This window comes from Zootoca vivipara, chromosome 8, assembly GCF_965207765.1.
Source record: "Zootoca vivipara chromosome 8, rZooViv2.hap1.1, whole genome shotgun sequence".
NCBI classification, from domain to species: domain Eukaryota; kingdom Metazoa; phylum Chordata; class Lepidosauria; order Squamata; family Lacertidae; genus Zootoca; species Zootoca vivipara.
In genome coordinates this window covers 22,016,057-22,040,969 of record NC_142591.1, presented here as the reverse complement: position 1 = coordinate 22,040,969, position 24,913 = coordinate 22,016,057, and the positions used below count along the sequence as shown (strand labels likewise).

General features: G+C 40.2%; 1 protein-coding gene across 1 annotated transcript; it reads left to right on the top strand.

Annotated features, from left to right (window-relative positions):
• On the top strand, positions 1 to 23,057 carry VPS4B (vacuolar protein sorting 4 homolog B). Its single transcript, XM_035124975.3, has 11 exons — positions 1 to 292; positions 3,847 to 3,958; positions 4,461 to 4,611; positions 6,044 to 6,111; positions 7,245 to 7,364; positions 8,183 to 8,339; positions 10,263 to 10,411; positions 10,640 to 10,721; positions 12,473 to 12,692; positions 16,278 to 16,415; positions 20,967 to 23,057. Exons 1-11 carry the CDS (start codon positions 269 to 271, stop codon positions 21,066 to 21,068), a joined length of 1,323 nt encoding a protein of 440 aa, XP_034980866.1. The 5' UTR covers positions 1 to 268; the 3' UTR covers positions 21,069 to 23,057.
• Positions 23,058 to 24,913: the final 1,856 nt, after the last annotated feature.

The window sequence follows — 24,913 nt, the reverse complement described above, 5'->3', positions numbered from 1 at the left end:
ACAGTCGTGACGTCGACAGGGCGTCGCGGAAGTGGAAGAGCCCTTCGCTTCCTTTCTCCCGCCGGCTGTGGGATTCGCTTGCGGAAGTAGTGTGAGGAGGTTTTTTTAATCGTCGTTTGGCGCCGGGGTGTGTTTTCCCCCTCGCACTTCCTTGCGTAGCCGGTATACAAGCGAGGGGGGGAGAAAAGCGCGAATTGTCAACTTAACTTTGTCCTCTCTCTCTCTCCGTCTCCCCGGGAAAAACCGTCCCCGTCAGCTCCCGCCCATCATGGCGGCCACATCCAACCTGCAGGTGAGCACCTGGCGCGCGGGTTGTTGGGCGCGTGACGGGGAGCCGCGCCAGAATTCCGAAGTGTGTAGGAAATTCGAGGGAAGGAGTCCTTTCGTGAGGCGGCTCACCTTGACTCGGGCTACATGGATGGTTACCTCTTAACTGACAGGAGTCCTTGCCGCTCGAAAGGGTCTTGTAATGTCGAGGTTCCTACGAGAAAGAGAGCCTCCGTGTTTCCCTCCCTCTTAAGCAGCACGACGTGGGAACGAACAGCAGAGGGAGGCACCCCGCCTCACCTGACCTGCCAGCACCCCGGAAGCGTCTCTCTCTCTCTCTCTCTCTCTCTCAGCTGTCAGGATGGTGGCTGGCTGCTGAGCTACTACTGCTTCCGCCTTGGCCTCACGCAGCGAGTCATGGAATTGAAAGGGACCCTGAGGATCATCTAGTTCAGAGCTTTCAAAAACTAATCGCAATGGCGACACATTTATTATTATTATTTTCACGACGCGCCTGCATGCTGCAGCCGGCACACTTAACATATTGCAACACACAGTTTGGAAAGCTCTGATCTATTCCAACTCCCTGTGATGCAAAAAATATGCAGCTGTCCCCATACAAGGATTGAACCAGCAGTATTGGCATTATCAGTGCCACACTGTAACCCAGCTGAGCTATCCAGACACCACCTTGGGAGAAGCACTGGGGTGCCGCACTCTGGGCATGTGCAGAATGCATTTCCGTTGCTGCGGAGGCAGCGCTGCGTTTTTTATCTATTTTGTTAGTTTCTTTACTTAGAGAATCCTGGAATTGTAGTGTTGGAAGGGGCCACGAGGGTCATCTTGCCCTGCTCCTTGCAATGCAGGAATTTGTCACCCAAAGTAGGGCTCAAACCCACAACCCTGAGATAAAGAGTGTCGTGCTCTACCGAGCTCAAGGTGGCATGTGCTCTTCTCGCTCTCTGTGTTTTATTCTCACAAGAACCCTGTGAGGTAGGTTAGGAGAATCACTGTTTAACCATGGTTTAAGGTCTTGGTTATATAATCAAAACTAGCTGGGTAAATCATTTTTCTCTGACTGGCAGAGCAATGCAATCCCATTTGCGTCCATCTTCATGTGTGTTGCATTGAATGGACATGACTATCTGCTGGCCCTGCCACTCTTGCTATGAAATGGTGTTGGTGTGACTCCCCTGGCACAGATCTCCCCCTGCTACTTACCAACCATGTGGGTAGAAGTGATGTCAGTAAAGAACTTTGTAAAGAACTTCTCTAACACCTGACAACTAGTTGAATGGCTGGCATTTGAGAAATGCTGTGCACAGAGCTTAGGAAGCTTAACTACCGAATATCCTCCACCTCAGTGGGCCAACTTTGGTAAGTGCCAATCACCTGATGCCAGATGCTTGACAGATGGTTGGTCCCATGCACTATCAGAATTGACACACCATATGGGTTGGGTGGAGATAAATATCTGGACTACTTGGCTAAAAAGGTTCCCAACCCCCTAATGTAACCTCTCCCACCTGCCCCTTGCATAATTTGCACATAATTTGTAGGTTTCAGTTCAATTGTGCAATATCTCTTACACTGCAGGAACTAGAGAGTAAATAAAATGCCATTTTGTCTTATTTGCACAGATGTTTTGTTGACATTTTCTTGCATACAGCTTCAAAGAGTAGATACGTGATGGGTTGACTTTCAGACTCTTAAATTTTTGTTTACTAATGTAGCTTCTCAGTTTCATTTGTTGGAAAGTAAGTAGCTTAGTGATTTACTAGTCATTTATCCTAATTCAAGATTTCAGTGCATGTATTTTTGTTTCTTGGTAACTTTGGGGAAAATCGCAGAAAGACCATAACTCAAAATACATGATCTTGGTATGGCTTTATGTGGATTACTTTATCCAGATGTATCATATTTTTTCTGTACCCACCTATAGTCCTGTGTAATATACTAAGTAATGTTTTATTCAATGGAAATTTTTCTGTAATTGTGTGAGGTGTCTGAACATTTCTGAAAGCAATTTTGGGCACAATTGTATCCACAAACACACACCCCAGTTTTTATCTTTGCAGAGTTTTTTTAAAAGATCTGCATTAATAAATGCTAAGAATTTCTAGCAAACTTAATTTACATACTGTATGCACAGATATTGAAATACCTTGTGTGGTACATAAACCATTTCTATCTTTGTGGGAAGCATTACCTCCATGGTAATATGTGTTGCCCACAGCTTGGCAGCTCCTTGTAACTGTCCTCTCAAAGGGAGCAACCCAACATGGAAAATGAAATGCCGACTTTCCAAGTGGCGTGTTTAAAATCTGAAACCATAATGACGATAATAGTCTGGAGCCTAAGAGAAATAAATGGAAGAAAGTTCATGAAAGAGAAGTACCACATCTGTTGCTCCCTACCCCCTGCAGTAATCAGAGCAGACCCATGGAAATTTAAGTTACATGGATTTCAATGAGTCCACTCTGCTAGTTGGATTATTATTTTATTCGTTTTATTTATTAAATTTGTATACCACCCTTATACCCATAGGTCTTAGGGTGGTTCACAACACAAGTTACAATATAAAAGCACAAAACACATAATATAAAATTAAAACAATTAACAATACTAATGTATACAAACTAACAAAAATACACTCCCCAACAAAAGTTTCATGCTATATCATGCTATATCTAAAGTTTCACTGGTCTCATGTTTGTTTCTATTAGTATTGTGCAAATCATATCCATGAGATGCTTTTGGACACAGGAATGACTCCCAAGAGTGGTTCTGTGGCTTTTAATTGTAATGTAATAACTGCTTCCTTAAATTGTAGTGAATATAGGTGATTATCTGCAGAAGTGCAAAAGTAGTTTGGAGCATCTGAGGGGGCTTTATTTCTCCTGTCCAATGTGGCAAAAAAATATTTTTTACTGTGGAGAGTTTCAAAAGCAATGTGTAGTATTGTAGGGTGAGGGTCTACTGCATATAGGGGAGGGAGTCGAAATTTCCAGTGGGGACATTCTTCAATATTTGAAATAAGAACTACTTGTGCGACAATTTGGCATAGCACTAGAAATAAGATAAATGTCCTTGGATGTAAGTAAATGGTTAAATGCTTAAGCACTCGGGGGGGGGGTCTTACAATTCCCATTATGGATGAATGCAATTTTAATAGTTGGCAGAGGAATATATAAATAAATGGGTAAAAAAGTTTTTATTTTCATATATTGTTTTAATTGGGAGCAATTATAACAAATCACAGGTCTTGGCTTAGAGTTGATATGAAGTTGGAATCATAATTTTTCTCGAAACAAACCATAATCTGAAGACTTATTTTTGGCCTACCTAGCAGGGAGAAGTGAAGGCGAGTGAGGTTCACAATACAGCATTAACCATGGCTTACCGTAGCATTCTAATCCAGCCAGTATAAAGCCTCTTGACTATTTGAAAATGAAGGTGTCATTTCAGCATATAATGCAGTCCTATTGTTTTCTTGCATTCCCATATTACAAACACTTAGGGTTCACTTATTTAATTGTTTCAACCTTAATCATGCTTCTTTCCTTTCCTTTTAAACAGAAAGCAATAGACCTTGCTAGCAAGGCAGCGCAAGAAGATAAAGCAGGAAACTTTGAGGAAGCCCTCCGCTTGTATCAACATGCTGTACAGTATTTTCTTCATGTTGTCAAATGTAAGAATTACTACGCTAAGTATAAGTAGCTGAAATTTTTATGCTTTTAAACATTCCTTCACATTCTTGGAAATTACGCCAGTAGGTTCCAAATTACATGTCATGATCTTGCTGATGACATTTTGATAATAAATAATAAATTAAATCAGTTAATTGGGTCTGATTTTAAATCGGTTAAAAGGGAAATGGAGATCTTTTGGAAGACTGACCCATCAGTCTTATATAAATGGAAGGCTAATGCCCGGTGATGATGTATTTGGAAACTGAACCTCTGCAATGAGAAAACTGAGTACAAAACTACCGGTAGTCATACTAATTGCCTCAGAAAATAATGCATTCTGTGCACTAAAACAAAAAGGAGCACCTGGAGAGGGTAATTGTGACTATAATTTTTTTTTAATAGGGAGGGAGGGGATGTCTAATTATGGTTTGTTGTTTTGCTTCAAGACAAGTAAACTGTAACCTCGACTATAACGCAAAACAAAATAATTTTCATTCTCAGATGAAGCACAGGGTGACAAAGCAAAACAAAGCATCAGAGCAAAGTGTACTGAGTATCTAGACAGAGCAGAAAAGCTGAAAGAGTATTTGAAAAAGAAGGAAAAAGCTCCGCTCAAACCAGTGAAAGAATCTGGTCCTACTGACGAAAAAGGGTATGTTAGTTTCATTTATTACAATATTCTCCAAGTTTGCTTGTTAAGTATTTAATGCTTTCAGTGGTGGTGGAACAGTGCATGGAAAACGCCATATTACAAGACATGTGGCCCTACTGATGATTTTATGACTTGGTTATCACACATTCTATATTAGATACTAAAAGTAGTAGAGTTAAATGATACGACATGGTATCTGTTTTAAGCATCCATTCTTTCTTGGGATGAAACAGGAATGTCAGGAAGAAATAGGTATCAAATAGGTATCATTCAGCCCACTTCACCCAATACTTCCCCATTTTGAGGGCGGTGAAGCTCAAGCCTCATACTGAGTAAGGAGCTCCTTCAGGGACTTAACTTTCAATGACTGTGTGGTTCTTTCCTGCAGCAGCCGTTTCTGTGCTGTAACCACAGACTTCCTTACTGAAAAGGAAGTGCATGGAAAAATTAAAGGACTTGCCTTCCACAACATGTTGGTGATCAGGGGTTCCAAGGACTATTGTGTGCTGGCACGTCCTATATTTCTTTTGCTCTAAGTTCTCTTTCATAAAACTATTTTACAGCATGATTCCATCTTGCGCGGGGGTTATGTTCGTGGGATGGTACTTATATGGGAAAATGTGTATACTCAGGCCATCATCTTGGATCTGTCTCTGCATGAATATCCTTACCCTATCCAGAGCCATGTGCTGAGTGGGGCTTACCAGACTGGGATGCTGTCATGAGATATTGTGGGGCCATCCGAGTTCCCATGAGGTCTCATGAGACCCTCCTGGAGCCCAGTAAGCAAGTCTTAGAGCTTGAAAGCTCTTTCTGCACTGGGAAAGCACTGTGCAAAACAAGCTTTTTAAGCTCTCTGCCTTCCATGCATTTAACTTGTGTGAAATTCAACCAGCTGACCTTCAACCGCATAAAGTTGAAATTGCACATGTTAAATGTGCTTATTTATACAGTGGTACCTTGGGTTACAAACACCTCGGGTTACAAACACTTGGGGTTACAGACTGCTAACCTGGAAGTAGTACCTCGGGTTAAGAACTTTGCCCCAGGATGAGAATCATATGCTGGCGGCAGCAGTGGGAGGCCCCATTAGCTAAAGTGGTACCTCAGGTTAAGAACGGTTTCAGGTTAAGAATGGACCTCCGGAACAAATTAAGTTCGTAACCAGAGGTACCACTTGTAATTGTATTACTTCTGTGTAATGGGAAATTACCATGAACCAGGGTCAGACTAATAACACCCACCTACAAAAACACAACTATTCCATTGATGTTTAGACAATTATATGCTTCCAAGTTTTTTGAAGTCCCAGTTTGCATGTTACGAGGATGGGTTCTTTCATTACAAATAATGTCATTTAAAGCAATAACAACTTGGCTGGAAGAGCCTGTCTTTTAGCTGTGCATTATTTGTTTCCTTATACCCAAATTAGGAATGATAGTGATGGGGAAGGAGAATCTGATGATCCTGAGAAAAAGAAGTTGCAGAATCAACTCCAAGGTAGCTTTACATCAAGCGCTTAATATCTCTAATAAAGTCTTTTAATCAAATGAACGGGGCAGAAGTTGCAAGATAGATAACTTGAAACATCCAATTAGTATCAGCCCAATAATGGGACTAACATTACAATTAAAAGGGGGGTGCAAATGTACCCCCTTTTTCCTCCTAGCTGATTGCAACCACTTTGTTCTCTTTCCCTCTGCTTCTCTGGCATAATTATCTTTTCTCTCTCCTGTCTTGATCCCAGACATTCAGGATTCTCTTGCAGAAGATGATGATAGCATAGTGCTACATAGCAAATCAGATTGACAATTTAGCATTACCACTGAGGGTAAATGAAACAGGCATGATGCTCCCAGGCAGAGGGAGGTATCCCTGTTTTGCAGAGGCAATCTGTTCACATTCCCTTCCTTCTGCTGTTATGCTGCAAGGACAATTTTGTTGCTTCTGCAGAGCACGAACAACGAGTGTCAGTACCAGTCTTTTTGGCCTATAAGGGACAATAGTGCTACCCATGTAGTACAGTTTGGGTAAAGATACAGAGCTCAGCTCTGTATGGTTACATTCGCTTGCGCTGTACAATGTGCAGATACTTTCTTCCGTGTTCATTCCTCCCTCTTCCCAAAAGATCACCTGAAGGTCACGAGAGAGAGAGACTTTATGACCTGTCCACCCCAATCAAAATCATTCTACAGATCAAAGAAAATGTAAAAATTCAGATACCTTCAAATGTAGTCTGTTAAGTGAAATACTATAGTGCTGTTTTGTCCTAGGTTGAGAATAGGATAGTTTTGTCAGTGTCAAGATGTAAACTTCAGTTTTCCAAGTACTGGAGTCTATGAAGAAGCTCTTTTGTAAACGTTAGACTAGAAATTATCAGTGCTCTTCTTCAGTGGTGGTACTGTTCCTTTTTGAAACTGGAAAAGAATGAGCCATTTAAAATAATTTGATAATTTGAGGATCTCGCAATGGAAATAATTTTAAAATATTTTAGTTGGACTATGATGCTTCTAGCTGCTGCCAACGTGTCACATTAAATCGTTGTTCGATTTTATTCTGTTTATTTTTATTAATTGTCCATATATTGTAAGCTGCCTTGTGAGGATTTCAGTCTTAATAAATCAATTTCATAGGTGCTATTGTCATGGAGCGACCAAATGTCAAATGGAATGATGTTGCTGGGCTAGAAGGAGCGAAAGAAGCTCTTAAAGAAGCAGTAATATTGCCTATTAAATTTCCTCATCTTTTCACAGGTATTTATTTATATCTTGTCTTTCAGATACAAAACCCTAAAATGTTTAGGCTGTAGGGCAAAGTACCCTGCTTGAACATCTGTTCATGGGTGTCCTAATCTTTCAGCTGATCAGGAATGGTTGCTGCTGTCATACCAGTCTGAGCTGCTAGGGGGCACTTTATGCCACATTTGGGAATTCCAAGTCTGTTTGCCTGTTTGTGCTTCCCTAAGCAGGGAATCTGGTGCTGAGTTGATAGATGGGAGTCCTAGACTGTAACAGAATGTAACATTTTCAACATACAGTACATGTAAAAAAGGTGCCCCAGAATTACAGTCATACCTCGACATCCGAATGCTTCGACTACCGAAGGTTTCGACTTCCGAAGTCGACAACCCCGGAAGTCTTTTCGCCGTGTGCGCGCGGCCTGCGCAGAAGCGTGAAATTGCGCTTTGCGCTTGCGCCAACTGCACGCTTCGATATCCGAAAACCTCGACTTACAAAGACGGCCGCGGAACGGATCGTCTTCGTAAGTCGAGGTACCACTGTATTAATTTTTTTTCTGGTACAACCCTATGTGTAGCTGTTGGCAGGAATCTAATTTCCTGCTGACAATATCCTATTTTATTCTGATAATTCCAAAAAATACATATGGAAGTAATTTATAAATTATAATAAAAGCAAGAAGTGCCTCTCTTAATTATGTCACAAGTGATTATTTGCAGGGGTTGGGTGTTATTTTGTATCATAATCAATTCCAAATTGAGTAGCCTATTCCATAAGCGATGCTTTTTCTGAATACTTTTTTTCTTATTATATATACACTTTATATTTCTTAGGGAAGAGAACACCGTGGAGAGGCATCCTTCTGTTTGGGCCCCCAGGAACAGGAAAATCATACTTGGCAAAAGCTGTCGCAACAGAAGCTAACAATTCTACGTTCTTCTCCGTATCTTCTTCTGACCTTGTCTCAAAATGGTTGGGGGAGAGTGAAAAGTAAGTATTAAAGCTACAAAGGGTGGAAGCTTCCAGTTCTTCAGGGATCGTGGAAGCCACATGCCAACCCTTGATAAGTATGTGTCATGTGTCAGTCCAGTGCAGGAAGTTCATTTCTGTTCAGGTGACCCCTTTGCTCTTGTATGAAAACCAAGGGATAAGGTAACTGTAATCTGAGTATTATAATAGGTGCTTTTCCTGTGTTATATAAAATATATTGTCTACAAAAGCTCCTGTAAAAAAAAAAGACTTAAACATTTCTCTAGGACGCTGCAATAGACGAATGTGGCTACCTATCAACAATCTCACAGGTTTCAAATTCTGTGTTTAATCCCCCCCCCCCATGAAACAAAAAAAAAATTATGCAACTTGGAAAAAGTGTGTTTCAGCTCTGCTTGGAGAAACAGACTGAAGGGAAATGCCTAAGAATGGGGAAATACATGGAAGGAACTGATTGACTGGTCCTTTGAACGAGAGCTGTGTGGTTCTATAGGAAGTACCATCCTCTGCTTCCTAGTTTTTAAATTGCTCACTGGCACTCCTTGATACACTTATTTCTCTGTGGTGTGTCTGGACCCAGCATGTCTGACTGGTTTGGAAAATGCAATATCGCTCCTGAGCTATTCATACATAGTTCATGTATGAGACTTGGATTTTTTAAAGTACCTGAAATACCATGGAATAAAGGGGGGGGAGTCCTATTTTGTGGGGTTGGGAGAATAAGAAAGAAAAAGAGGAAGAATTGGGGATTGAGGTATGTACCAAGACAAAATTGCTTCAGGGATAGTTGCCCATTCTAAGTGAATGAAGCTTGTTAAATTTCAGGCAGATAGGTGCAATGATTTCTTTTAGATGCCTTTAGGTTTTTTAAAGGGGATAACTATAACATTTTAACTTCTTAGTGTTACATTTGCATGGCATTGCCTCTTCTGAATGGAGGAAGCCCGTCAAATTTCAGATGGAAAAGTTCAGAGGTTTTATTCAAAATGAGCCTTTAATATTAGAGGGTGAAGGCGTTTGCTTCTGCACCCCAACTTGGTGGTGCAATTTGTATGAAAATGGAATACATTGTAGAAGCACCTGTATGCTAAATAACCTGTAAAATTTCAGGGTAAGTGCAGGAGTTAGGGAACTGTCAGGAAAATCAGTTGAGGGTTTGTTTGCTTTTTCCTGCTCAATAGACATGAATGGAGATTATTCCCAAAGCACTGTTGTTGGAAATAAAGGTGGGACCTGGTCATTTGCTTGTTGGAAGCTAGCAATGTCAGTCAGAAAACTAAGCTCCCTCCCCTCTGCCTGGCATTTTCTTTTTATGAAGAGCTTGGGAGGAGGAAACACAACCATTTTTAACAGACAGTCTGAGATTGCATGCACCAAATCTATGAGTTCGATCTGAGTTTGCTTTTCAGGAAGATCTTCACCTTGAACAAACCCTGAATAGCTATGAGGCAGCCCAGTTTAGTTCTAGATTTGATCTTTGTCCAAAGCAGATGCACAGTGACAGTGAGGGACTGCAATAGCATTCAGGCATTCAGACTAACTCTCAGCTACATCATCTTGAAAGTGTAATAATCTGCTCTGCAATGTACTACCATGTGTTTCATGTTTCTTTATACTATGACATCCAGAAATGTTGTTCTTCAGCTGTATTGCAAAGAGTCCTGAAATTATAGTTACTGAGCAGTTGGATAATTGTTCTGATCAATGGAACTAATAACTTTGCTGTTTAATTTCTCAAACTTTGTGTGAAACAACTGGATAAAAGGCAATTCTTATATGAAGTATATACACTTAGTTATGAAGGTTCTAGTATCTCATCATCTATGGAAGATTAACGGCTAAGAACTTTACTGAAATTTGGAAAATAGGTGAAATACTGCCATGTTGCTGTCCTGCTGTAATGTAACTTAAATTGTCCCACAGGCTAGTGAAGAATCTGTTCCAGCTTGCCAGAGAAAACAAACCTTCAATTATCTTCATTGATGAAATAGATTCTCTTTGTGGCTCCAGAAGTGAAAATGAGAGCGAAGCTGCCAGACGAATTAAAACAGAGTTCTTAGTTCAGATGCAAGGTAAGATCATTATCTTTCTTTGAATGGCTACTTAAAGTAATATGATGGCTTATATAACATGATTGTCTGTGGCCTAGCATTCATTAGCCAGCCTAGGAAAATCTGTGGAGATAAAAGTTTATGGTGTTTAAAATATACTAAGTTCAATGTTGCTCATTCTGCATGCTATACATTGCTTAGAGGTTGTTGTTATTATAGTCACTGATTAAATTCACCTGTTCTGATTAGGAGTTGGAACAGACAATGAAGGAATTTTGGTTCTGGGAGCTACTAACATACCTTGGGTTCTAGATTCTGCCATCAGAAGAAGGTAAGGTATAATAACATAAATAAATTCATTATTGCCCTATGTCCTGGTCCAAGTGACGCTGCTTGCAGCTTAGTCAGGGTTGCAGGATTACTTGTCCACCTCTGGTATAGTAACACCTCTCTCCTGGTGCTGACAAAGCACTGCAGCCCGAACATGTATCAGTAGCAGCAATGAACACCACTTGCATCAGTATCAGAATATAGTGGGTGACAGAAAGCACTGGGCAGTTTTGCTCCACTTTGCAGGCATAATATACTTCAGTTAACCTACGATGGCACTAGTTGTTTATGTCGGTGCAGCGACACAGTTTTATAGGATTGTGCGGCCACATATTAAATGTATTGGCGCGGTTCACACACCATGTTAAGCCCATGTTTGACTTGGCCCAAGGGTATGGGCTCCAGGTGATGAAATTGCAGCCTTTTGCTTCCCCCCCCCCCCCCCCGCCATGTGCTGAGCTTAGCCATGGCTTTGCCTACTGTGCTATCTGAACCCAGGCTCATGGTTTAGTTCTCTCCAGGCTAACTGTGAACTGTAATTAAGGATTGCCCTACCTTATGGTTTGTCCAGGAGAGCTACACCATGAACCTGGATTCAGATGACTGGCTAAATCAAGCCATGACTTCATGCCAAAGCAGTACAAACAGAGAGAAGCAAAATGGCCACAATCTCTTTTCTGGAAGCCTGCACTTTCATACTAAGACATGGTTCGGCTTAGTGTGATGTGGAAACCAGGCCCCTGTAAACAAAGTTTCCTCATCCTGCTCACAGAAATAATTATAAGATCTTTGAGTAATCTTGTCAGAAGAATAAAGAAGCTACAAGGGTTACTTTGTACAGTGAATCCATTAGTTTGGCTTTGTTTACTAAACCTGGGAGCAAGCACTGCACCCATGCATCCTCCACTGTCAGTTGCTAAGCAGATTTCTGTTACTGATATAATGCACAGCTTGTTAAAAGAGACCAGGAGTGAAACATCAAAGCAGAGTGCAAGGGTGTGCATGCAGCCTCAACCCTTGTGGTCAGATCATGATTTATGAAGTCAGAACTACTGCATCCAATACATGCCTTAGTATGGGACAAATAAATAATGTATTGTGAAACATCTGCAATACTCCTTTAATCATCCATGCAATTTTCTTGCTTTAAGAACATGAAATATGTTGGCTATGATTTAGTGCATAAGCAGTTCTATAAATATGGCATACAGTGCAATTTTATGGAATTTTAAAACACAAGTAACTTTTAGTTATTTTATTATTTCTCTAAACTGTAGAAAATAATTTTGTCATGAGCATGAAAAAGAAATGGACAGCTCAAAAGGACCTGGATTGCAATATTTGCTTTTAAAACTCTCAATCTGGATGCTGTTAATGTTTCACATCTTACGTTTCATGGCTGGATTTTTCAAAAACTGTAGTTTTTGGGTTATAGTCAACTGTGTTTTAAAGAGTAGACCCATTTAAATTCATAATTTCCTTTTTTTCAGGAAACCCATTGTTTCCTCTTTTTTCCTACCTAGCTGTGCTAGAAAAACAAACTTGAATTTGCATGAAATCTACTGTGGGCAGTGGTATTTTTCTAGGAAAAGAAGTGCTGGAACTTACCATAAATGCCTCCCTTGTTCTTTTATAATGGCTGTGGTGCCCACCTAAGAGGTGCCATAACTGTGTTCCGGTGAGTTCTGGCTGGAAAAAAAGCCCTGGTTATGGGTATGGATGAGCATCACTGTTTGTGATTTTTCTAATAAGGTTTGAGAAGCGCATTTACATTCCCTTACCTGAGGATCATGCAAGAACTGCAATGTTCAAGCTTCACCTTGGGACCACTCAGAACACCTTGACTGAATCAGATTATCGAGAGCTGGGGAAGCGAACCGATGGCTACTCAGGTGCCGACATAAGCGTAATAGTACGAGATGCCCTAATGCAGCCTGTTAGGAAAGTTCAGTCGGCCACACACTTTAAAAAAGTGAGTAACTGGAACTTCTAAATTCTTCTTCTGCATGCTCATCAAAGGTCAACAGATTGTTGTTTTCAGGACTCCACTGCAGGGTTTTGTCCCAGGTCACGTGTGGTGTCTGTAATGCAGCACAAAGTTAAGGGGAAGTCTCCTGCACCTCTTGACTTGCAGCTGGGGAAGAAAGGGCAGAAAACATAACAAGGTGCCTTCTTTGGTGCCTGCAGGTGCTCTGGCAAGCCAACGCATCTCTCTGTTCCAGTTACAAGCCAACAAGGAGAAAGTGTGGCACAGGTATATCAGCTTGTTCTGCCTCTTCACCCGACAGATCCTCTGAGCCCCCATTGCGTAGAGGGAAGCCCATATACCTGTGCTTTCCTTCTCCAGAGGTGAGCTGAAAACAGGAGGTATAAGCATGTTACTGCTCTGTGTTTGTACACACAGTTGGCAAGTGCAGAGCCAAAACAAATCCTAGGCTTCAGCAGAATTCTTGTGCCTCGTTGGTCCAACAGAAAAATGACCACACCTGCAGGCAAGCTGTCAAGGAGAGAGCCAACACCATAGCTTGGTTCTTACTGTTGCCTACCAGTGTATTTACTGTCATCTTTAAATACTATGGTTTTAAGATGTTACTTGATGGTTGCAGTGTAGGTATATGAGGAAAGTGTCATCTGTGTCTATTTGTCTGTATCCTCTCCTATTTCATAACCTATATTTATATTTTAAAAGTGATCCTTGCTTTGTGTAAAACTTCTATCTCAAATTTTCCAGAAGTCCTAGGATACCTTTTAAAACAACAACAACAACAATGCCTACACACAAATGTCCTTTCCTATTATAGTTCATCACAGTAAGCCCTTTGATTTAAAAGGGCTGCAAGTTATGACATGTGGGACGAACCCGAGACGTTGCCACCAATTAAATGCGACAATCCCGGCGTTGTCCCTAAAACTTTCAATGATCCCACCTAATATGTGCAGATCCCACCAATGCAATGTGCCTCCCTTTCTATACCACTAGCAGAGTGTTGAAGGAAACTGGTTATTTCACAAACCACCCACCTATCCTTCTTGCACCCAAATAAACTGCCTGTTTAGGTTTGGGGTCTGCTAGTGATCGAAGTGCAGTTCCAGTTCTTCCAATAACGTGGCTCTGTATCCCTTTTAACTCCCGGCAAGTGTATCAGGAACCACCTTGTGCTCACAGTCAGGATTCCCTTTTACCTAAGGTTCACCCCAGTAGCCTGTTGCTACTTTGTGGCACCTTCTTCCTGGCACTTGTCTTCCCTGGGCTAATATTAGCTTCCCTGGGCTAATATAGTTCTAATACTAGTAAACTTCTCCAAAAACACTCTAATATCTCCTACTACTATCCACACGCTCCCGCTCCCCAAAACCCCTCTCAACTCTATCCACTCTAACCACTCTATCCACTCTCTCAACTGAAATAACTGCTCCCCATTCCTTTTAAACTCACGGCAGTCCCGCCCCTCAGGAATGGAATGAGTCACTCAACAAAGAGGTTGGGTTTAACACTTTCCACCCTGGGGTTCTATCGCAAGCCAGCCCTGTCCGTTACAACATGATTCCAGATTGTGCCTGAAATTCTACATGCTTGAGAATGTAGACAACCAACTGTCTGTCCCAGAAAGGAGAATCATGAATATTGGTGCTAAGCACTGTGCAAAGATAAAGAAAGGGGTTCCTCTTTTTTTAAAAGTGATATCTTGGGCAAATGTTTTCTAAAATCTGGCTGGTTTGTTTAAAAATATATAAACATGTTTTCCTTATTTGGATTATATTTCTATTATATTTGGATTTAAAAATACTACAACGGCTGGAGATTCTACAAAACTCTTTTGCACGTACTGGGTCTCCCCAAGGGCTTGGTTGCTGCACAGTTAAGAACAGAACTGGGCCTCCCCTCCATTGTTGCGAGAGCCCACATTAGAATTATTAGTTTTTATTGTAAATTAATAAATGCCCCAGGTTCCCTATTAGCCAGGCAAGCCTTTTTAACTTGTTCCCATAGCAACAAATGGTCCAAGGGCATGGAGACTATTATTACACGCTACTCCCTCCCAGAATTCGACACGCTGTCATCCTGGGACCAACATAAAATCCGGGCCTGGATTCTTACAAGGGACGAGGCCATGGACCGGGCACGGTCCACCACAGCCCGCCTCTCTATGTGGTTTCCTAAAGTGAAAGTGGTAAGATCACTTGCCAACTACTTGATAGACCTGACAGAGCCCAATTTGAGAAGAGCGTTTACTATGGCCCGTTTCCATTCTATGCCCACGGCCTTCCTGCAGGGGATTTACTCTAAGACCCCTATTACTCAGCGTCTATGCCCATGCACAATGAATGAAATAGAGGACTTCATCCATTTCTTTTTCTACTGCCCCATTTATTAGCCAATAAGTTCTAATCTCCTCCTCTTGATCCCGTCCACCATTACATCTAAGGAAGACTGTTTGAAATCGCTTCTTGTGGACGCAAATCCCCAAATTTCACGTGGGGTGGCAATCTTCATAGTGCAAGCTCTGAAACTCAGGGCTACCCTGACAGGGTAGTGTGTCCTAGACCTGGACCTGTTTTAATTCTCTCTATTACATTTTTAACTCAATGTGCCGAGTCTATTTTGGGCTATTTTACGCTTTACATATATCCGCATATTAGATTTTTGGCGCTGGCACCTAAATCTTTGCATTATTGTCTTAGGGTAATTTAAATGTTATTACGCCAGCAATATCGCCTTGAATTATGCTTTGTTGCTTGTCTCTGGCATTTTTGTATTGTTTTATTTTGCTATGGCTATATGCTAACGCAATAAAGGTTTGATTTGATTTGGTATATACGCTGTCTTTTCATCAAAAAAAATTCTGAAAGTTATAAAGGCGGGTAGCAGAAAAAGAACATTAGTAGCAGGTTTTCTTGGCAAAGCATCAGAAGCTTATATGCAGTTGAGTTCTGATTGCCAAGTAAAGTTGTTGTTTTCTAGCTCTCCACAGAATGGATTATCCTTGGTAGTTGTTCAAATGTATCCTGAGAATGCCTCATCACAAGGATGTAACAAGTAGCACAGGATGTGCTAGTTATGATACTTAATCAAGCTTATTTCTCTCATGTGCTACATAGCATTAATGCTTTTTTTCCTGCCTGGTATGACTTGGTCTGCCAGAAAATCCACAGAAAATTGCTAGCCAAGCTTTTGGGCAAGTATGGCAATAGCCAAGTCTAAAGCACTACATAGTGCCACCCTTAAGGCTCACTATAAGTACAGATGCAACCCTGCCTTTCCCTAGATCTGGGGTTGGGTCTGAAACTTGGCGAAGTAAACAGGGAAAATAAGCTTAACTATGCCACATAATTACATCTGTGGGTTCTCTTGCTGTTTCAAGCTTGCTATAAAGTCACATTGCCTTTGGCACAGGGTGCCACTTATGTTCCAGAATCACAAAACAAAACAAAACAAAAACATCCTTGTTCACTTGTTTCCTGTTAAAGATAAACAGGTCTTTTACCATAGACCTTGTTTGCCAGAACCTCCAAATGCATTTACGCCTGCAACTGAGAATTTTTGCTTCTTCCAAAGGTGAAAGGACCATCACTGTCTGATCCAAACATTCTAGTAGATCTCTTCACTCCATGTTCTCCGGGAGAACCAAGTGCCATTGAAATGACGTGGATGGAGGTGCCAGGGGATAAACTACTGGAGCCTGTTGTTTCAATGGTTAGTCTTCATTTTGCTATGGAAGTTTTCGCCTTGGACTGCTGTGCCAGAGGTCACAGACTTATAATTAAACCAGTGTCCTATTTCCTGGGATTACTGAATGCCTGATATAATTCCGATGGGTTAGTGATGAGTGTGCTCAATTGCAAAGTACAATGGCTCACAAGAGAGATATGTCCCTTCTTCCTGCAACTTCTCTCCAGTCAAAACAGCTCCTCCCTGTTGTGCTTTGCCATCCTAGAAGGTATTGTTAAAGAATTGTGTGAGTGTGCCCTTGCATGCACTCCCGTCCTAAACCTTCCTGCACTAGCTGACATCCTTTATGTGGACCATTCTTGCTGTGTGCATCAAATGCTTAGGATGTGGTTCTTCCTCATAAAGATGATAAAGGTGAAGGGTTTCAGTATCTCCTCACTGACTTTCATTAAATACTTGGAAAATGACACTCAATATAAGTTGTGTAGAATTATATATAAATGGTTTGCTGCTTTCCTCTGAAGTTCAACCACCACTATTAGAGAAACATACCTGCTACTGTTGTAAAACCCTCCAGACTGGAAGTGGTTTATGCAGTGACAAAGTTGAGTATATTGATTGAAGAAGGTGGTGAGTGCGCTAGAATGGGAGATGTGAACTATTTATTAGATATTTTATAAAATTATCGAATTCAGTATACAAAACAACTGCATATAATTTTATATTTGAAGAAGTACAGCTCAAAATCAGTTTAGGTGCTTTATTTTGCATAATTAGAATCAACAAAACCGAGAAACTACAGCTCCCCACTCTGGAGTTTTTTTCGCCGTTGAAATAAATATCAGTTCCCACACATAAAAGCAGACATTTCTATAAATAAATAAAAAATAGATTTTACCCTTTTGTAGTTATACCCCTTCCACCACATTATTAAGGGTATTATTCATTTGTGGTCGTACAAAATTAAAACCGCTTGCATACAAATAATATTGTCTAAGGCTGAAAGAAAAGATGTAATTTGAGTGTTCCCAGTGGATTTGTGCCTCCTTCCTGTATCCTAAAACTGACTTTGAAAGTCTCCTCCTCCAGTTTCAAAAACAGTTTGCCATGAGATATAATTAACAAACTTTACCCTACGAAAATACAGGATTAAAAACAATTTTGAGGGAAATACATTGAATTTCAGACATTAGTTGTGGCTCTTGACTGCAATATTTTGCTGTCAAGTTATTCTTAAGTGATACGGAGTACCAACATCATAATAACAAACAAACATTTAATATTAGGACAGCCACCTTATTGACCTGGTTTTCCAGTAATGGTAAGCCAAACAATGGCTTACTGCAAAGAAGCAAGCATGCTGGTTCCTGGAGAGAAAATATCAGTGATTTTTCTCTTCCCCAACTAATACGGACTCTTGGTTGGTTTCTCCTGTGGCCTTCCAGATGTTGGTTGCCAGCTTCCATCAGTCCCAGTTGGCATAGCCAGTGGGCAGAGATGAAGGGAGTTGCAGTCCAACAACAGGCAAAACAAATCACAAATCCCTGATTAAGAAGGAATACAACCTTGTGTTTCTAACTAACTCTCATTTTTGTCAACTCATAGCTTATATAATTATAATAATAATAATAATAATAATAATAATAATAATAATAATACCCCACCATCTGGCTGGGCGGCTTCCAACAAAATATTAAAATACAATAGTCCATCAAACATTAAAAGCTTCCCTAAACAGAGCTGCCTTCAGATTTCTTCTAAAAGTCATTTAGTTGTTTGTTTCCTTGACATCTGATGGGACGGCGTTCCACAGGGTGGGCGCCACTACCGAGAAGGCCCTCTGGTTCCCTGTAACTTGGCTTCTTGCAGCGAGGGAACCATCACAAGGCCCTCGGCACTGGACCTCAGTGTCTGGGCTGAATGATGGTGGTGGAGACACTCCTTCAGGTATACTGGGCCAAGGCTGCTTAGAGCTTTAAAAGTCAGCACCAATACTTTGAATTGTACCCAGAAACGTACTGGGAGCCAATGTAGGTCTTTAAAGACTGGTGTTATGTGGTCTTGGTGGCCACTCCCAGTCACCAGTCTAGCTGCTGTATTCTGGATTAGTTGTAGTTTCCGGGTCACCTTCAAAGGTAGCCCCACATAGAGCGCACTACTTCATTTTTGAACAGGGCAACTATAAAAAGATAGTAAAAATAGGATAAGAATTGCAACCATACATTTGCAATGCATTAAAAAACTAAATACTGAAACTCATTATGTATTAAGTTTCTTATGGTTTTCCAGAAAGGTATATTGTATTAAAATGTTCAAATAGTCATAACTCACAGCTGATTTTATTGTTATCATTGCTTTCTTTGTTGAGAATTATTTTGTATTGTGAATTTTATAGTTAACAACCTTTTACAGCCATATTTGTCTGGAAATGTAGGGAATAAATAGAAATCTCCTGAACTGCAAACGAGTTTTAAAAAAAGTATCTAAAAGTTGCTTGCTGCTTCTAAGTACAGTATCCGTGTAGTTTTTGCATTTTCTTTCAACTCTAGCATAAAGGTTACACCCCAGTATGGGGCTCACTGACAAAAATCCATGTGCCCAACAAGCTTTGTAATTTCTCTTTGAGTCTTTCTTTCTTAAAAGAGGAAGGCTTGCAAGTATTTTTGAATAATGACTTTCATTACATCAAAGTCTGCTTCCCACAACCTGTCCAGTGGTCAAGGGAAATGAAAGCTTGCTTATGTCAATGACACATAATTTGCTCTCATTTTCCTTCCTAAACCTTATTTGCTGGTGGTACTTTTTTTTTTTTCTTCAAAATCTCGTGGTTCCGCCTGGTACTTTAGTCATCCAATAGAAATTAATTCCTCTAAAAAATCTGTGTGTGTTGTGTTTACAAAAGGCTTTGTTTGTTTTTGTCTGTTTAAATGTTTTGTTAACTAAAAAATAACAAAGAACATCCTTAGGAAATAAATATAAAAATATGGTGAATGGGGTTCAGGGTGAACACCTTAACCTACATTGTTGCTTACCCTTGAGGCTTCAAGATTCTTTGGGTGTAAATAGTTATATCACTTGGAGGATCAAAACTTAATAACTAGCCCTGTACTTTAATGTGGGTTCCTAATGATTACAGGCTTCAAAAAGGCAAATGCATGCTGATTTTGCAGGTGAGTGATGGTGGAATTGTAGTGATTCTGTCATGTCAATAATTGGTGTGGCCTAGTAGCTATTGGACAGAGCTAGGACCTGGGTTGCTGCAACCATGAATTTGTTAGGTCAACACATACCCTTAGCCCTTTTGCAATATGAGGAAAATGCTGATCTGCTTTACATGATTGCTCTAATGGTTGTTATATACATTAAATACTTTGAATAATGAAGTTGTTAAATACTGGATAGATTTACTGAATATTATGTATTTAGCTATACAGTCTGTTCTCATATCTGTTCCCAACCCTTGGAGTGTGCAAGGAAGTGTTCATTCACTTTCTTATCCATTATGTTGTCATTTCCCGAGGCCCAGAAGTCATTCTGCGAACACTTTTCATAAACATTTATTTAGGCATATGTATAATAGATTCTGCTATTGCACAGCTAGTTAACTTCTAATGAGACTATAAAATATTTCTCAGTGAGGTCTCCATTCTCCATTACTATTAAAGGAATGACATTCTTGCCTCTAAAACCAGTGCTTGAGCCTTGAAAATAAAGTCTCCCATATCACAGATTAGGTATATTATCACTGTAGAAGGAAAGCTAGAGAAGACTGCCTTTCAACAACAGTCTTTCCATTTCTTATTTGCAAGGCTGGGCTGGAGCCCTGGCACCTTTGACTTAAAGCACTGGGATTTACTTCCCCAATATAAAATACTGGTTTTGTGAACAGAGGGGTTATTTAGGTATTTTTAAAGTACCCCCTCTCTCCTTCCTTCCTTCCTTCCTTCCTTCCTTCCTTCCTTCCTTCCTTTCTCCCTGATCTGGGATCTCTCAAAGTTACTTGCATCTCCTCTGTCTGCAGAATCTCATTGCTACATAAATCATAGAGTGTCAACTGGCTACATTTAGGCTGCTGTCTATATGCATAGCTACTTGATAGTAAGCACTGCTTAAGAGAGTGGAGCTTATTGATTTGATTTGATTTGATTTGATTTGATTGATTGCCAATTTATGTACCTTCCTTCATCCAAGGATCACAGGGGGATTTACATTAAACATGCTTCTGAGTAAACATGCATAGGATCGTGCTGTCAAGCAGTAATTGACATGCATGGGTCTAACTACCTGTAATTTAAAGTAGGTGTGGTGACATAGATTTCCCGATCTCAATTGTCATGGTTGCTTAATAATATTGGTTAGCTTCCATCTTTGTCACATGAATGATTGGTAAAATATATGTAGAAATGTGTTGGCTCTTCTATATCTTCATGGCTTCTTATATTTCCCCCCTCTGTTGTGTAATTAAGCTGTAAAGTTGGCAAATGTATGTTGGTGATTTTTCTTTTTAATTGCTCGTAGTTTGTTTACACTGAGAAATATTTGGCTCTTGACTGTTTTCTTTTCTCTATGTGACAGGCGGATATGCTGAGGTCATTAGCCAACACAAAGCCCACTGTGAATGAACATGACCTGGAAAAACTAAAGAAGTTCACAGAAGATTTTGGACAGGAAGGCTAATCCAAAGACCATTGAGACCCTAAATTTCTTTATTTGGAATTCTTGCCTCTTTATTGCCAATAAATGAATTGCGCCTTCCTTCCTTTCCATATGAACTGAAGAGCCATTTGCAAGGACCCTTGAGCTTTTATATTATCACTTTCCAGAAATATCTATTAAATGTCTTCTTCTGAGAGCATGATGCTGGGATCTTGTGGCGAAGAAGAAGGAAAACGTGGTGAAAACACTTTAACATGTAACAGGCCCTTTAGCTCTTGCAGTTTTTTAAGTTTTGATTTCAGGTAATTTATACTACGTAGTCCTAGTTTATCAATATTGTAAAACTCCTATAGACCTAAAACAGGAATGGGGTATCTGTGACATTCCAGATGTTGTAGAACTCTCAGCTTTCATCAGGCCTGGCCAATATTGGCAATGGTCAGGAATGATTGGAGTTGTGGTTCAACTATATTTGAGGGTTACAGGCTCCCCACCCCAGCCTAAAAAACAAAACAAATTGGATAGAAGGCACATTGATTGCTTGGTGTTTTCAGTGTCAGTCAATTTTGTCTGCAAATAAATTCACCATTTGGAATTATGCAGCATTTGGTAGTATATGTAGCTACGTGGGAGTTGATTATAAAGAATAGCAAAAGAAATTGGGGTTGGGAAGTGAGAAAGAACAACTTGCATTTTTTAAAAGGCCAGTACTTAACCGAGCATAATGTTGAACTGGTACTTTGTATTTTGTTTTCTGCTGTGTGGTATTCAGACATTGCCTTAAAAGCAGCAAGCATTGTTTTTAACACCAGTAGACACCTGTCACTGTGCAACCTACCAGAAAATAGCTTAAAAATAAATAAATATTTTGGAGGAACATTCCCTCCCCCCTCCTGTTTTCATGGAACATTTCTGTTGGGTAAGAATCAATGGGCAATCCTGCAGACCAAATTTTAGCAAGCCATTCTTGAGGGAAGGATAATATTGGACTCATTTGCAAAGAAACTTTGGGATGAGTAGGGAACGGTGTAGCGAAGCTCTCTGAGGTGCCAAGGGAAGTTGGTCTTGTTCAAAGTCTACCTACAAATGTCTAGCTTATTAGTTCAATGACTAAATACAGTATATTGGGAATGGGTTGACATTTCTTTAAACACAGTATAGGGGTAGTACATATGGGTTCCCCGCCTCCCAAGGCCTTTGCTAAGAATTACTCATCTTAGAGAAGTGCCTGAATGTAACTTACAACACTGCGGTCACAGCACTGAGTTTGTGCCTTGTAAGTTTGCCCCTGTTGTAGACAAGTGATAATCAATAATGTAACACATTGCATTATTGTTAATAGAATTGTACCTTGTAGATGCTTTGTGCTTTACAAGATTTCTGAGTTTATTAAGTACTGTATGGTTACTCTCATGAGATTTGGTTTTGTTTTTCTGTACATATTCTGTGTACTTTCTAAAATCATAGGACTGGTGAAAATTTGCTTACAAATGAAGTAAAAAGTTGCAATACAACACTAGCTTATGTTTCTATAGTTTTTTCCCTTTTGTTTGTTATTTGTTAAAATATTTGTTACATTATTTTTTGCATATGCTCAGAAATACAATTCAAATGATATTCTGAAATCTACTCAAAGACATTTTTGAGAACACATCTTTGAAACTGCACTTTACTTTTTATAGTTCTCTATTGCAGTGCTTCATTTTTCACTTATTCGCGAACATTTTTCATAGCACTGAACTCTTTACTGTCATATGCATTGTGTAGACCCAGCATTTTCCATACCTACTTTCTTACCGCTTGCTTCTACTGCCTGCTGCATTATATCTGCTTTCAAAATCAAGTGGATTTGAGACTTGGTTTCGACATGTTGAGCTTCACCTTGTGTTCATGTTATGATGTGTACACTCTTAGAACATTTGGCACTTAAATCATGGAGACCGTAGGTCATCAGTCAAAGCTCTTCTGTAATGGTTTAAAATCCAAAATAAAATAATGTTCATGTTCTGATTCCATTTGCTTGAATAACTGTTTGTTAGGGGTTTTGCAGCAATTACTGATTTCTGCAACATTTTAGTTAGGTAATTCCCAAAAGATGGTTTACGGAGAATGAAATCCAAAATCTTCTTACACCTGCAGTATTGTAATAGGTGGTGAACTGATTTGCTGTTATTATCACCATGTTTTAAAAGTAATTTGACTATTCCTTCTTTCAAGGAGGAACATCACAGTTCCGGATAAAGTATTTCCTGAAAAGTATATTGGAGGGGAGCTTTGGGGAAGGGAATAATACTTATCAATAATGACAATTATTTCTTTGATATGTACTACTTTCACCAATATAGTGGTACCTCGGGTTACAAACTTAATTCGTTCCGGCGGTCCGTTCTTAACCCGAAACCGTTCTTAACCTGAGGCACACTTTCGCTAATGGGGCCTCCCGCTGCCGCCGCACGATTTCCGCTCACATCCTGAGGTAAAGTTCTCAACCTGAGGTACTACTTCCGGGTTAGCGGAGTTTGTAACCCGAGGTACCACTGTATTTAATTTGGTATTTACCACATATGGGAGTCTCATATTTCCCTTTTAAAAAAACTAGCCTATAATATGATTTAACTGGGTGCGAGAAACAGCTGGGAGAGGTTTCGCAGCGGGTTAAGCAGCAAATCCCTCTTACTATTAATTTACTCAAACTTGTACCTTCCTATGGCTGCCTTTGTGGCAGGTGATATCTTTTCCCTGGAAAGTGAGCGTAGTAATTGCATCCTTCGCCTTACAGGAAGGAGGGACAATTAACCCTTTTTTTCTTTTTTCTTTTTGCTTGCCAGAACAATGGGTAAGATTTGCTTGCTTGGGCTATTCTGGAATCAGAGCTGAATTAGACATGACCAACAATGACCTGAATCTTGGAATGTGGTCCATGCCAAGCAATGGTAGAGTAGATGTGAATGCTCAGCATACCCCCATCTAGCCTCAACTTCACTTTTGGAGCTCAGAGGAGATGGAAAGGTTTGAGAATGCCACACACCCTGCCTCCTCCACACTGCTCCATTTAAAATTCCTCCTTTCCACTACTTTGCAGCTATTTGACACAAGTCACATTCTCCTAGGCCAGACACCCCCAGACTTCGGCCCTCCAGATGTTTTGGACTACAATTCCCATCATCCCTGACCTCTTAGCTAGGAATCATGGGAGTTGTAGGCCAAAACATCTGGAGGGCCGCAGTTTGGGGATGCCTGTCCTAGGCCTAGTTTAACCAAATTTGCACCAAGTGCTAATCAAAGCCAGAGTGGCACAGGTGACTACTACTGCCTTGCTAGCAATATTCTTATTAGTGTAGCCTATAAATATTTAAACAAATACTAATTGTGGTTCAAAATAGCCAGGTGAGTTTTTAAACTTCATGTTCAGGTCCAGTCACTGAAAGAAAATCACCCCCACTCAGCGGCTTGAAGGAGTGGGTGTGTCAAATTTTGTTTGACAGGTAGAACATACATATTTTTTCATTTTTCATTTATCAAGCGAAATTGGATCCTACAGCAGTTTACAATTAAAATCCTTCAAAATATAATGATATAAGCACATGGGAGTGCAGGTGTGGTTGTTTACGGGAAAGTGGGTGTTGCAGCTAACTGCCCTATTTTTATGGTTTTTCTTTCATGCTTTTTACTATCTTGCAAGTGTGTCTTGTGGCTATCAACTCCATATTTAATTAAAACCAATTTCAGAATCTCCTAAACACATGTGCCCTCTTTCCTGATGACTACAACAGATGTAAGGATAGTTTTTCTTGCATAGCAAAAGAAGCTATGTATGATCTAGTTGAGATTCCTGTTTTGCAGAGGGCTCCCTTCCAACTCTGATT

Coding starts and splice junctions, on each gene's coding strand:
- VPS4B (XM_035124975.3), top strand. CDS start 269: ATGGCGGCCACATCCAACCTGCAG. Junction 10,412..10,639: donor GTTCTTAGTTCAGATGCAAG/GTAAGATCATTA, acceptor TGTTCTGATTAG/GAGTTGGAACAGACAATGAA. Junction 16,416..20,966: donor TGGAGCCTGTTGTTTCAATG/GTTAGTCTTCAT, acceptor TCTATGTGACAG/GCGGATATGCTGAGGTCATT.